The 12355-nt window shown below is 44.1% G+C and overlaps 1 protein-coding gene across 2 annotated transcripts in view; it reads left to right on the top strand.

Moving 5' to 3' along the window:
- Positions 1-1307: 1307 nt before the first annotated feature.
- Positions 1308-12355, top strand: part of NFAT5 (nuclear factor of activated T cells 5) — a gene marked incomplete at its 5' end in the record, with an annotated part of 97120 nt that continues 86072 nt past the window's right edge. Inside the window, 2 exons of one of the 2 annotated variants that reach the window (XM_080702054.1) lie at positions 1308-1380; positions 2871-2924. In XM_080702054.1, coding sequence (XP_080558180.1) covers positions 1308-1380; positions 2871-2924 — 127 coding nt within the window. The remainder of the gene's footprint in view (positions 1381-2870; positions 2925-12355) is intronic. The other variant, XM_080702055.1, reaches the window with a different exon arrangement.

The following is a 12355-nucleotide window of genomic DNA, read 5'->3' as shown; positions in this document are numbered from 1 at the left end:
AAAATTTCCCAGAAGTCTATTAGCGTCAGGAAACGGTCTGCGGTGTAGGTGAGGATTGCTGTTTTTGCAACGGAAACTTTTGGCCCCCATGAACAGAATAGCAAAAACCCATTTGCGTGTGTTCTTCCTCCATCCATGGCTAGCCCAAAAACAAAAACAAGAAAACCTGTTTGGAAGAGCAGCATTTTAGGTTTGCTTTTTTCTTTCTTTCTTTTTCTTTTTTTTTTTTCTCTTTAGAACGGCCAGGTGGATTCACATGATTCAATTTTAAAATGATTCTATTTTCTACTCTGGAGTAAATTCAGACGCTCCAGGCACAATAAAATTAAAAAAAAAATAATTTCAGTTTCCAAAGGCCGGAGTGGGAGGGGAAGAGAGTACTTTAATTAACGAGAAGCAATAATTTGGGTTTATTTTTTTTTTTTTTTCGGATATGGTCTACCATTTCCTAATTAAGAAATGAGTTTGACAGTCCTTTGGCCAGCTCACTATAGACACTGCTATGAAAACCCCAAAGGGCTGGTCCCTGTCCAAGCAACGAAACTCCCAATTCCCCTGCAAAAAAGGCAGCTTCGGTGGCTGCGAGTCTCTGGGGGTCCTACCCCTCCTTTGCAGACACCTCGGCTCCCTGGGGTCGGTGTCCTCCCGCGGCCCCAGGGAGGCCTCGGGCTTGCAGGCACCAGGTCCATGCAAATACCTTTTCCCTGCTCTGGGCCCCAGCGTGCGGCCGCCTCCCCGCCTCCCTCCTCCCTCCCTCGCTCCCTCCCCGCCGGCGGAGCCCTTTCCCGGCTCGGGATCAGGAGCCGGGGCAGCTGCGGCAGGAAGCGAGGCCCTTGTTGATGCTGTTCCGCGGCGGGCCGCTCCGCCCTCCGGCGGCCGCGCGGCTCTTCCGGGCTGCGCGCTCCCCCCCCCAGCGCCGCCCGCGCGCGCATGCGCAGAGCCCCGGGGGCGGGGCCCAGATTCCTGTCAGCGGCGGCGGCGGTGGCGGCGGCCGTCAGTTTTCGCTGAGGAGCTGCACGGAGCGGACCCGCGGCTTCTCCCCCCTGCCCCCTTCCCCGCCGCGAGCCTCGGTCCTGGCTCGTCGGGAGTCGGTGCCCGTGGAGTTCCCCTCCAGCCCGCCGCCGCCGCGTCGCTCCTGGGCCCGGGGGAAGTCGCTGCCCTCGGGGAGGAGGAGGAGGCGGCGGCAGCGGCGGCCGCCCTCGCCCGGCCGCCCCCGGCTCGGTGCCCGCGGCCCCGGAGAGGAGGTGCCGCCGCCACCGCCGCTCCCGCCCTCCCGCCGCCCTCGGGCCGGGCTGGGTCGAGCTGCGATGCCCTCGGACTTCATCTCCTTGCTCAGCGCGGACCTAGACCTGGAATCGCCCAAGTCCCTCTACTCGCGAGGTGAGTCGGGCGGCGGCGCGGTGGGGGCGGGGAGGCCGCGGGGTCCCGGCGGGGGCGGCCCAGGCGGCCCGGGCCCGCCGCCCCCGCGCTCGCGGCCTCCCGCCCGGGCCCGCGCCGGCCCAGGCCCCGCTCCGCCGGCCCCGTCCTCAGCCCCCCGGCTGGCCGGTGCGCCGCCTCTCTGCCCCCTTCTCCCTCCGGCCTAGTCCGCGCCCTCCCCTGTCGGGACGGCCCCCCTCGGCCCGGCGTTCTTCCTTTTCCTCGTCATCTTCGCTGGAAAGCGCCCGAATTTTCTTTTTCCCACCTCCGTGGCATTCTGACCAGCGACTTATCCCTCTTTGACCAACAGCAGGGATGCGCGCTCTCTCTCCCCCCCCCTCTCTATCCATCCATCCATCCATCTATCTATCTATCTATCCATCTATCGCCCGGTTAGTTTTATTCCTCTCCTATCCCTGGAGCACCAGGCTCAGGCGCAGAACCTGTCCTTTTGAGAATTTCCTCTTCTTTGCCGTTCAAGGGCTCCTTGCAGGGAGGGGGCACTGGACGGATTCCCTTTTAAAAACTCTTTTTGGCCAAGGCCTACGGTAGGGGATTCCCAGCGTCTCAAATATTAACACTTGAGCTAGATCTCTCCTGGCGTTAAATTCCTGTACTGGACACCACAAGAATGTGTCAGGACAGGTTCCCTTTGCGAGGGGCATCAAACCAAAACACTGCCACTGCACTCATCACTCTCTGTAAACCATCGGGAGAGGGCAAAAGGCATACCGGGTTGTGAACTACTCATTTCAGCGTATTAAAAAATTGTGCCATTGTGAACCCTTTTTCTGAGAAATTCAGCTTTTCTTCTAATTTTGGCTTTATGTATTTCTCTTCTTGGTCTTATGTGTCAATCCGCTGATACTAACCCCTCCAAAAGAGAACACCAAAAAGCGACTTCAGCTTCACATTAATGTACTTAAATTGTTTTAAGTGATTCAGAGTAAGATGGTTTACTGTGGAAGGTGCTGGGCTTTATAGACTGACTATTGAGTTTGTACACAGAGTCCTACTTAGTAAGTGTAGCCATTGTCTGTTGCTCCGATCACTTCTTAGTTGGCAGTCACCGTCCTGTAGGATGTTTTTCGGTTAATTTGAAGTAGTTTAGAAATATCATAGTTGGAATATCAGAAAGAAGAGACAATATCAAGAGATGATTCTTAGAGCAGGGCTAGTGTGGTACAGTTGGGTGCTAAAAATAGTCAAGACACTAACACCATTTGGGCAGTAATCATCAGATAATTTTCCATGAAACAAACGCTTTATCAAAACCTAAGCTTAGTTTAGATACCAATGTAGAGGCAATTCAACTTTCTTTTGCAGGGAGTATAGGCACAAATAATGGGCTTTAGCTCTTAAAAATACATAATAGTTACATAAGAAATGTATGCTATCCTTGGCATTTTTCTCATTCAGCATAAAAAGTACTTAATGCTTTTTGTGTTTTTCAGATTCTCTGAAGTTACACCCATCACAGAATTTTCATAGAGCTGGACTATTGGAAGGTCAGCAAAGTGCCATTTTAAAGCATATTGTGTTAGTATGCAAAGATTTTCACTGAAATGGAGTTTAAATGGGAAAGGGTGAAACTTTGCAAACTCACACAATGTAGTTTTCTCCTAAAGAGTCTGATCCTTCTTTTAGAGCAGCTTAATGTTTCAGTGGATTTGTTGCTGTGTTTGAAGTGCTTGTTGGCTGTTGTATTTGCTTTGAAAAGCCTTGGAAAAAAAAAATCACAAAAATCATTCAAAATTATGTGTTGGGTGTTCTACTTTAGAATTGCAGACCTTTTGTCTTTTTTTTTTAACATACAAACTAAGTGTGAAAAGGCTCAAACATTAAGATGATGAATTAATAACTAAGAGCGTGACATCAAACACATACTTAGTTTGAAGACTCGAAATTTAGAACTTTTACATGCTTAGTTGTTTTTTTTTTTTTGTGTGTGTGTGTGGTTCTGGGGGTGGAACCCAGGGGCTTTTTACCTCTGGGCTATACTCCCAGACCTATTTTGTACTTTATTTGGAAACAGGGTCTCTCTGAGTTGCCGAGAGCCTCACTAAGTAGCTGAGGCTGGCTTCGAACCTTTGCAATCCTATTGTCTCAGCCTCCCAAGTGCTGGGATTACAAGCGTGCGCCACCACGCCCGGCTGCATGCTTAGTATTTTAAATTGACATATTAATTATTTACTTACAAAACCATTGATGTTATTACTATTACATTTAAGAATAAGAAAAGCTGGGCGTGGTGGCGCACGCTTGTAATCCCTGCGCTTGGGAGGCAGAGACAGGAGGATCGCACAGGTTCGAAGCCAGCCGCGTGTGCTGGTTTAGGAGACCCTGTTTCCAAATAAAAATGTAAAAATAGATCTAGGAGTGTAGCCTGGAGGTAAAAGGGCTTCCAGGAACCCCAGTACCACAAAAAAAAAAAAAAAAAAAAAAAAAAGAATAAGAAAAACCAAGTATCAGAGATAATGATTAAGCCATGCTTAGGAAAAGTTCTGAAAATGTTAATAGAATCTGTAGAATAAACAGCTGACAATTTAAAAAAGTTTTATTTTCTGTTTTCTTTTTTAGCATTTTAAGACCTAAGATATTCTTTATGTGTATATTCAATAGATTTGGTAGATTTCACATTTCTCTTTTTGAATCTTGGAATCCAGGAATTGGACAGCAAGGACATTAATTTTACCATTATAAGAATGAGAAACAATGAAATTAAGAGACTTGGGAAAGAAAGTCCCACAGTAGCAGAAACAATGCTTTTAGGGCTCCTTACCCAAACCTAAGCTGACATATGAAATACATATATCACTAGTTAGTAACTTAAACACTTGATGGCTCACTTTATTTTATTTTTTTATTTTTTATTTGATGGTACTAGGGGTGGAACCCAGAGGCTTTCTACCTCCGGGCTATACTCCCAGACCTTTTTTTTTAATACTTTATTTGGAAACAGGGTCTCACTAAGTTTCTGAGAGCCTCACTAAGTAGCTGAGGCTGGCTTCGAACCCATGTGATCCTCCTGTCTCAGCCTCCCAAGCGCGGGGATTACAAGCGTGCGCCACCATGCCCAGCTTCTGGTGGCTCACTTTAAAAAGGCTTTAAATACTTTAAAAAGGCTTTTAATACTTGTTTGTCTGGAGTATAGATTTTTTACCTTCTTTAGAAATAGTCTGGTATAGAGTGGGATAATCTGGTATAAAGTGGATGTTTCAATTGAGTTTAAGTTTGGATACCAGTTAAACAACATATTCACTCTGGGGCAGGTGATTTTATTTTATTTTATTTTATTTTATTTTATTTTATTTTATTTTTTGTGGTGGTACTAGGGATTGAACCTAGGTGCATTCTACCTCTGAGCTACATCCCAGCCTTATTTTATTATTTTGAAACAGGGTATTGCTAGGTTGATGAGAGTCTCACTACTTGCTGAGACTATCCTCAAATCTGTAATCTTCTGTCTCAGCCTCCCAAGTACTGGGATTACAGGCGTGTGCCACCATGTCTGGCACATTTCTAAACTTTAATATTCTATCAATAAAAATAGATATCTCTTAAGCCACTTGTTACTGGGGATCCAGTTCAGGGGCAGTATACCTCCAAGCTATACTCCAGCCTTTTATTTTTATTGCAAACAGGGTCTTGCTAAGTTGCTAATGCTGGCCTTGAACCTGTGATTTTCCTGTACCAGACTTCCAAGTACTGGAATTATAGGCATATGTCACCATGCCAGGCTAAAAATACATATCTCTTAAGTTTTTTTGTTTTTGTTTTTTTTTTGGTGGTACTGGGGTTCCTGGAAGCCCTCCTTCCTCCGGGCTAAACTCCCAGACCTATTTTATATTTTTGAAACAGGGTCTCTTAAGCCAGCACGGCTGGCTTCGAACCTGCGCGATCCTCCTGTCTCCGCCTCCCAAGCGCGGGGATTACAAGCGTGCGCCACCATGCCCGGCATCTCTTAATTTTAATGGGCTAATATGTATTAAAGTGCCTAATACAGTGCCTAGCTTAATAAATTTAGTTTTTTTTCTCCCTTTACTGTCACCTGAAATGTTTTTTTTTTTTTTTTAACTGGTCTGGGGATGGAAGCCAGGGGCATTCAACTTCCGAGCTACACCCCCTGCCCTATTTTTTTTTTTTTTTTATTCTTTATTTTGAAACCAGGTCTCACGGAGTTACAGAGGGCCTCACTAAGTAGCTGAGGCTGTCCCCGAACAGTGATCCACTGGTCTCAGCCTCCCAAATGCTGGGATTACAAGCGTGAGCCACCACGCAACGGCCTTGAAATTTTTTTTTTCCTTTTATTTTCTTTTTGGTGGTACTGGGGTTCCTGGAAGCCCTTCTACCTCTGGGCTACACTCCCAGACCTATTTTATACTTTTGGAAACAGGGTCTCTTAAGCCAGCGTGGCTGGCTTCGAACCTGTACAATCCTCCTGTCTCTGCCTCCCAAGCAGGGGGGGGGGATTACAAGTGTGTACCACCACGCCCAGCTAAACAAAGGAGGGTTAATTTTTTGTTTGAAATGTTTTAATAGTATAATTTAGAACATATAAAAAGATTTTTTTTTTTTTGCAGTACTGGGATTGTCTTTTTCGCAGTACTGGGGATTATATTAATTGTATTTGTACATATAAGCAGCCCATAGACATACACTAGTATCATTATTTTGGGGGGGGTACTAAAGGTTGAACCCAGAAGCACTCTATTTCTTGTTCTTTTTTTTTGTGTGTGTGTGTGTGTGTGTGTGTGTGTGTGTGTGTGTGTGTTACTGGGGTTGGATCCCAGAGGCTTTCTACCTCCGGGCTATACTCCCAGACTTTTTTTATATTTTATTTGGAAACGGTCTCACTAGGTTGCTGAAAGCCTCACTAAGTAGTTGAGGCTGGCTTTGAACCTGTGCGATCCTCCTGTCTCAGCCTCCCAAGCGCGGGGATTACAAGCGTGCGCATTACAAGCGTGCGCCACCATGCTCGGCTTCAGAAGCACTCTATTTCTGAGCCTGTTTTATTTTTTTATATATTTATCTTTTTTTATTTTTGTAGTACTGGGGATTGAAGCTAGGGGCAATATACCTCTGAGATTGACCTCTAGCCCAATATTTTATTCCTTTTTATTTATTTATTTATTTAGCAGAACTAGGGATAGAACTCAGGGACATTTTATCTCCAAGCTACACCCCAGCCCTATTTTTTATTCTTTATTTTGAAACAGGGTTTCACTGAGTTTCAAAGGGCCTCACTAAATAGCTGAGCCTGTCCTCGAACCTGGATTTTCCTGTCTCAGCCTCCCAAATGCTGATTACAAGTGTGTGACACCATGCCCAACTACATTTTTGTTCAATTTTTATTTATTTATTTATTTTTTGGCGGGCTTGGGGATGGAACCCAGGGACATTCAACCTCTGAGCTATACCCCTGCCTTTTTTTTTTTTTTTTTATTCTTTACGTTGAAACAGGGCCTTACTAAGTTGCAGAGAGCCTCACTAAGTAGCTGAAGCTATCCTTGAACCACGATCCTCCAGTCTCAGCCTCCCGAATGCTGGGATTACAAGCGTGCACCACCACGCCTGGCTCGTTCAAAATTTTTGATGAGACTAGTTTTGCTAAATTGCCTAGGTTGGACTTGAACTTCAGCTTCCTGAGTAGCTGTTATAGGTACTTGGGAGGCTAAGCCAGGAGTATAGCCTATTTGAGGCCAACCTCAGCAACTTAGACCTTCAGCAACTTGGGGAGACCTTGTTTAAAAATAAAAAGGGCTGGGGCACACATGCAACCCAGTACTTTGGAGGCTGAGATGGGAGGATTTCAGGTTCAAGATCAGCCTCAGCAATTAACAAGGCCCCAACTTAACAAGGCCCTGTTTCAAAATAAAAACTACAGTTTGCTGGGGGTGTAGCTCAGAAGTAGAATGCCCTGGGTTCAATGCCTAGTAGTGGGTGTGGTTGGCACACACACAAAAGGAAGAAAGGATAATAAACTTAGTTCTAGTAATAATTGAATCTTTTCTGAGCAATTTAGGTGTTAATGTGTATCAGGGTTTCAGAGATACTCTTCACATTTAATTCCCAGAAAAAATCATTTAAGCCATGTAAGTATTCCTATTTGGTAAATGAGTAAACTGAGGTATAGAGGATTTAATTTAATTTTCCAAGATTATGTAGCTAGTGGACTAGGCTGGAATGTGAGCCTCAGCAGTTTTACTCTGGAGTTGTGACTTTGTGTAGACATTTGATAATTGACATATACACTTTGGGCCCTAATAAGATTATACTATTATTCAGATGGTATAAAAAAATCCTTTTTTTTTTTTTGTACTGCAGATTGAACTTGGAGGTACTCTACCTCTCTAGGCAATACTCCAGGGGCAATTTTTCCTCTGAGCTATACCCCAGCCCAGCAATATTTTATTTTATCTTATTTTATTGTTATCATTTCTTTTGGTGGTACTGGGGGTGGAACCCAGGCCCTTTTTTTTTTTTTTTTACCTTTGGGCTACACTCTCAGATCTATTATATGTGTGTGTGTGTGTGTGTGTGTGTGTGTGTGTGTGTGTGTATGTGTGTGTGTATATATATATATATATATATTCTTTTTTTGGTGGTACTGGGGTTCCTGGAAACCTTTCTACCTCTGGGGCACACTCCCAGATCTATTTTTATATTTTTTAAAATTTGGAATCAGGGTCTCTTAAGCCAGCGCGGCTGGCTTCGAACCTGCAAGATCCTCCTGTCTCCACCTCCCAAGTGCGGGGATTACAAGCATGTGCCACCACGCCTGGCAATTTTTTAATATTTTATTTGGAAACAGGGTCTCACTAAGTTGCTGAGAGCCTCACTAAGTATCTGAGGCTGGCTTCAAACCTGTGCAATCTTCCTGTCTCAGCCTCCCAAGCTGGGGATTACAAGTGTGCACCACCACTTCTGGCTAGCAACATTTTATTTTGAAACAGTCTTGCCAGGCATGGTGTCACATGCCTGTCATCCTCATACTTGTGAGACTGAGACAGGAGGATTACAGATTTGAGGTCAGCCTCAGCAACTTAGTGAGGCCAGCTGTTTAAAATAAAAAAAAAACTGTGAACCAGGCATGGTGGTGCATGCTTGTAATTCCAGAATTTGGGAGGTTGAGACAGGAGGATCACTGTTTGCACACAGCCTCAGCTATTTAGTGAGGCCCTCTGAAACTCAGTGAGACTCTGTTTCAAAATAAGGAATAAAAAAGGGCTGGGGGTGTGGCTTGGATGTAGGATTGCTCCTGGGTTCAATCCCCAGTACTGCAAAACCAAAAAAGCAAAACAAAACAAACAAAAAAACCTTAAAATATGGTTGGGGATCTAGGTTGGAGGTAGAATGCTCCAGGTTCAGTCCCCACACAAAGCAACAAAAAAAACCAGGGTCTTGCTAAGTTGCTGAGTGTCTTGCTCTGACCTTCAACTTGTGATCCTCCTGTTTCAGCCTCCTTAGTACTGGGATTATAGGCTTGTTCTACCATATCTGGTTTGTATAAGAATCTTCAAGCAGTTTCCATAAAATAAACTCAGCCACACAAAATTAGTACAAATATGATAATGACCCTTTTGAGGAATGTTTTAATATTCACAATTATCAAATTATTGTCTGGCTTTGGTGAATGTTTCTAAGATTTAGTTGAAGTAGAGGGCTGGTTGAAAACCCTCTATCTTAGCTGATAGTGGAAATCAGAAGTAAAAAGTGGAAGGGTAAGCCGGGCGTGGTGGCACACTCTTGGAATCCCAGCATTCTGGAGGCTGAGACAGAAGGATCATGGTTTGTGGACAGCCTCAGCTCCTTAGTGAGGCCCTCCGCAACTTAGTGAGACCCTGTTTCAAAATAAAGAATAAAAAATAGAGCAGGAAATGTAGCTCAGAGATCGAATGCCCCTTGGTTCCATCCCCAGACCCCCACCAAAACAAAACACAAAAAACAAAAAAACAACAACAAAAAAACCCGGAAGGGTAAGCTTCTGCCACCATCCAAGGAGAATTTCTTTATTTTTTCTAGAGACAGAGACAGGTTCTTTATTTTTTTTCAGAGACAGGTTTATTTAGGAAAGCAGGGGAAACACATACAAGGGAGAATGTGGGCCATCTCAAGAGGGAGGGGGTGCTTTGGAGGTCTTTACAGTTCTTATTTTATAGGAGATCTCTATGAAGGGGTGGGTAGGGGTGCACAGCAGGAGTGGAGGTCTGGACTTCCTCAGAATCCTCAGGTTTCCAAGGAGAATTTTGAATGAGGTGCTTGGGGCTTTTGATTTCTTTGGCAATCCTCATGTCTGCTAGTATGTTTCAGAGACAAAAAGTAAATTTGAGATGAAATGATCAACAGAAGAAATGGTACTTGCAAGAGCCTTTAGATTCTTGGTACTTTCTGTAGTGGTCTCTGTTTCTTGAACTTGTAGTTGTGTTAGGAATTTGAAGATTGGGTTTCTCAATCTAGTTTGGCCCCGAGACTAGGATATCACTGAAGCACTCCTTTTCTTCAGCAGAGGCATTATCAGTGCTTACTTTTGAAGAGTTTTGAGAACCAGATGGAGTAGTGCACACCTGCAATCCCAGTACTTAGGAGGCTGACACTGAGGATTCAAGATTTGAGGAGGATCTAGTGTGGTAACATAGTGAGACTCTGTTCCAAATATAAAAAATTAAAAGGACTGGGAGCACATGCAGCTCAGTGGTAGAATGCCTCTGTGTTCAGTCCCCACTTACCATCCTATCCCAACACAAATTTATGAGGAAATTAAATAATATTGGAGGGCTTTGAAAACTATGAAATGCTATATGAATACTGTTGTTTATCAAGGGGTCCTATTAATTTACTTTGGTTCTTCCTTTTTCTTTCTTTTTTTTGTGGTATTTGGGACTAAACCCAGGAGTATTCTACCTCTGAGCCATACTTGCAGCCCTTTGGTTTTTTTTTTTTTTTTTTTTTTTTTTTTTTTGTGGTACTGGGGTTCCTGGAAACCCTTCTACCTCTGGGCTACACTCCCAGACCTATTTTTTATATTTTTATTTGGCTGGCTTCTAACTTGCCGGATCCTTCTGTCTCCGCCTCCCAAGGGCGGGGATTACAAGGGTGCACCACCATGCCTGGCCTTCAGCCCTATTTAAAAAAATTTTAATTTATTTAATTAATATATTTGTTTTGCCGTATGGGTGTGGAACCCAGGGGCATGCTACCTTTGAGCTACATTCTCAGCCCTATTTTTTATTCTTTATTTTTTGCAGTACTGGGATGGAACCCTGGGGCATTCTACCTCCAAGCTAGAGCCCTATTTTTCTATCTCTGAGCCATACTCTGAGCCTTATTTTTTATTCCGTATTTTGAAACAGGGTCTCACTGAGTTGCAAAGGGCCTCACTAAGTAGCTAAGGCTGGCCACAAACCCAGATCCTCCTATCTCAGCCTCCTAAATGTTGGGATTATAAGTGTGCATTACCATGCAAGTGCGCCACCATGCCTGGCTGGTCCTATTATTCTTTGTATCCTTTATTTCTCCTTAAAAACAGACTTTTATAACCTGGGCATGGTGGCACATACTTGTAATCCCCACGCTTGGGAGGCTGAGACAGGAGGATCTGCACAGGTTCGAAGCCAGCCTCAGTTACTTAGTGAGGCTCTCAGCAACTTAATAAGACCGTTTCCAAATTAAATATAAAATAGGTCTAGGAATATAGCCCGGAGGTAGAAAGCCCCTGGGTTCCACGCCCACTACCACACACACACACACACACACACACACACAAACCTTTATATAAGTAGTGAAGTGCATTTATTTAAAATGTTCCAAGAGGTTTTAACTAGTATAGACATTTGTATAATCACCCACAAGCATCTGGGCGTGGTGGCGCACACTTGTAATCCCAGCATTTGGGAGGCTGAAACTGGAGGATCACTGGAACTGGAGGATCATGGTTTGTGGACAGACTCAGCTATTTAGTGAGCTTTGCAAATTAGTGAGACCCAGTTTCAAAATAAAGAATAAAAAATTGATCCGGGCGTGGTGGTGTACGCTTGTAATCCCAGCATTTGGGAGGCTGAGACAGGAGGATTGCGGTTCGCGGACAGCCTCAGCTACTTAGTGAGGCCCTCTGCAACTCAGTGAGACCCAGTTTCAAAATAAAGAATTAAAAAAAAAAAAATTGGGCAGGGGGTATAGCTCGGAGGTCGTTTGCCCCTGGGTTCCACCCCCAGACCCGCAAAAAAAAAAAAAAAAAAAAAAGGGCTGAGGGTATAGATTGGAGGTAGAATGCCCTGGGTTCAATCTCTAGTACTGGAAGAAAAAAAAAATCACCACAATCAAGGTATAGAACATTTAATCACTCAGTAAAGCTGCCTCTTGTTCTTTTGTAGAAAATCCCGATAATCTCGATCACTCAGCTCCAGGCAACTATTGATGTACATTTCCTTACCATAGATTATTTTTACCTTTTTTTAGAATTCATATAAATGGATTTATACAATATGTACTCTTTATTGTTTAAACACCATAATCGTTTAAAAGGAAATATGGTATTTAAAAAATGGGCATAAAAGTAATACTTTTATTTTTATTTTATTTATTTTTTTTGGTGGTACTGGGGTTCCTGGAAGCCCTTCTACCTCCGGGCTACACTCCCAGACCTATTTTATATTTTTATTTGGAAACTGGGTCTCTTAAGTCAGCGAGGCTGGCTTTGAACCTGTGCGATCCTCCTGTCTCCGCCTCCCAAGCGCGGGGATTACAAGCGTGCGCCACCACGCCCAGCTCTTTATTATTTTTTGATATTGGTGATTGAATCCAGGAACATTCTTTCTCTAGTATACATCCCCAAACCCTTTCTATTTTGAAACAGGGTCTCCTTCAGTTGCTGAGGCTCTTGCTGATGCAAGATTCAATCCTGTAATCCTCCTGTCTCAGCTTTCCAAGAGCTGGGATT

Source organism: Muscardinus avellanarius (genome assembly GCF_963383645.1).
Source record: "Muscardinus avellanarius genome assembly, chromosome: 10".
NCBI lineage: Eukaryota > Metazoa > Chordata > Mammalia > Rodentia > Gliridae > Muscardinus > Muscardinus avellanarius.
This window is presented reverse-complemented; position numbering and strand designations above follow the sequence as displayed.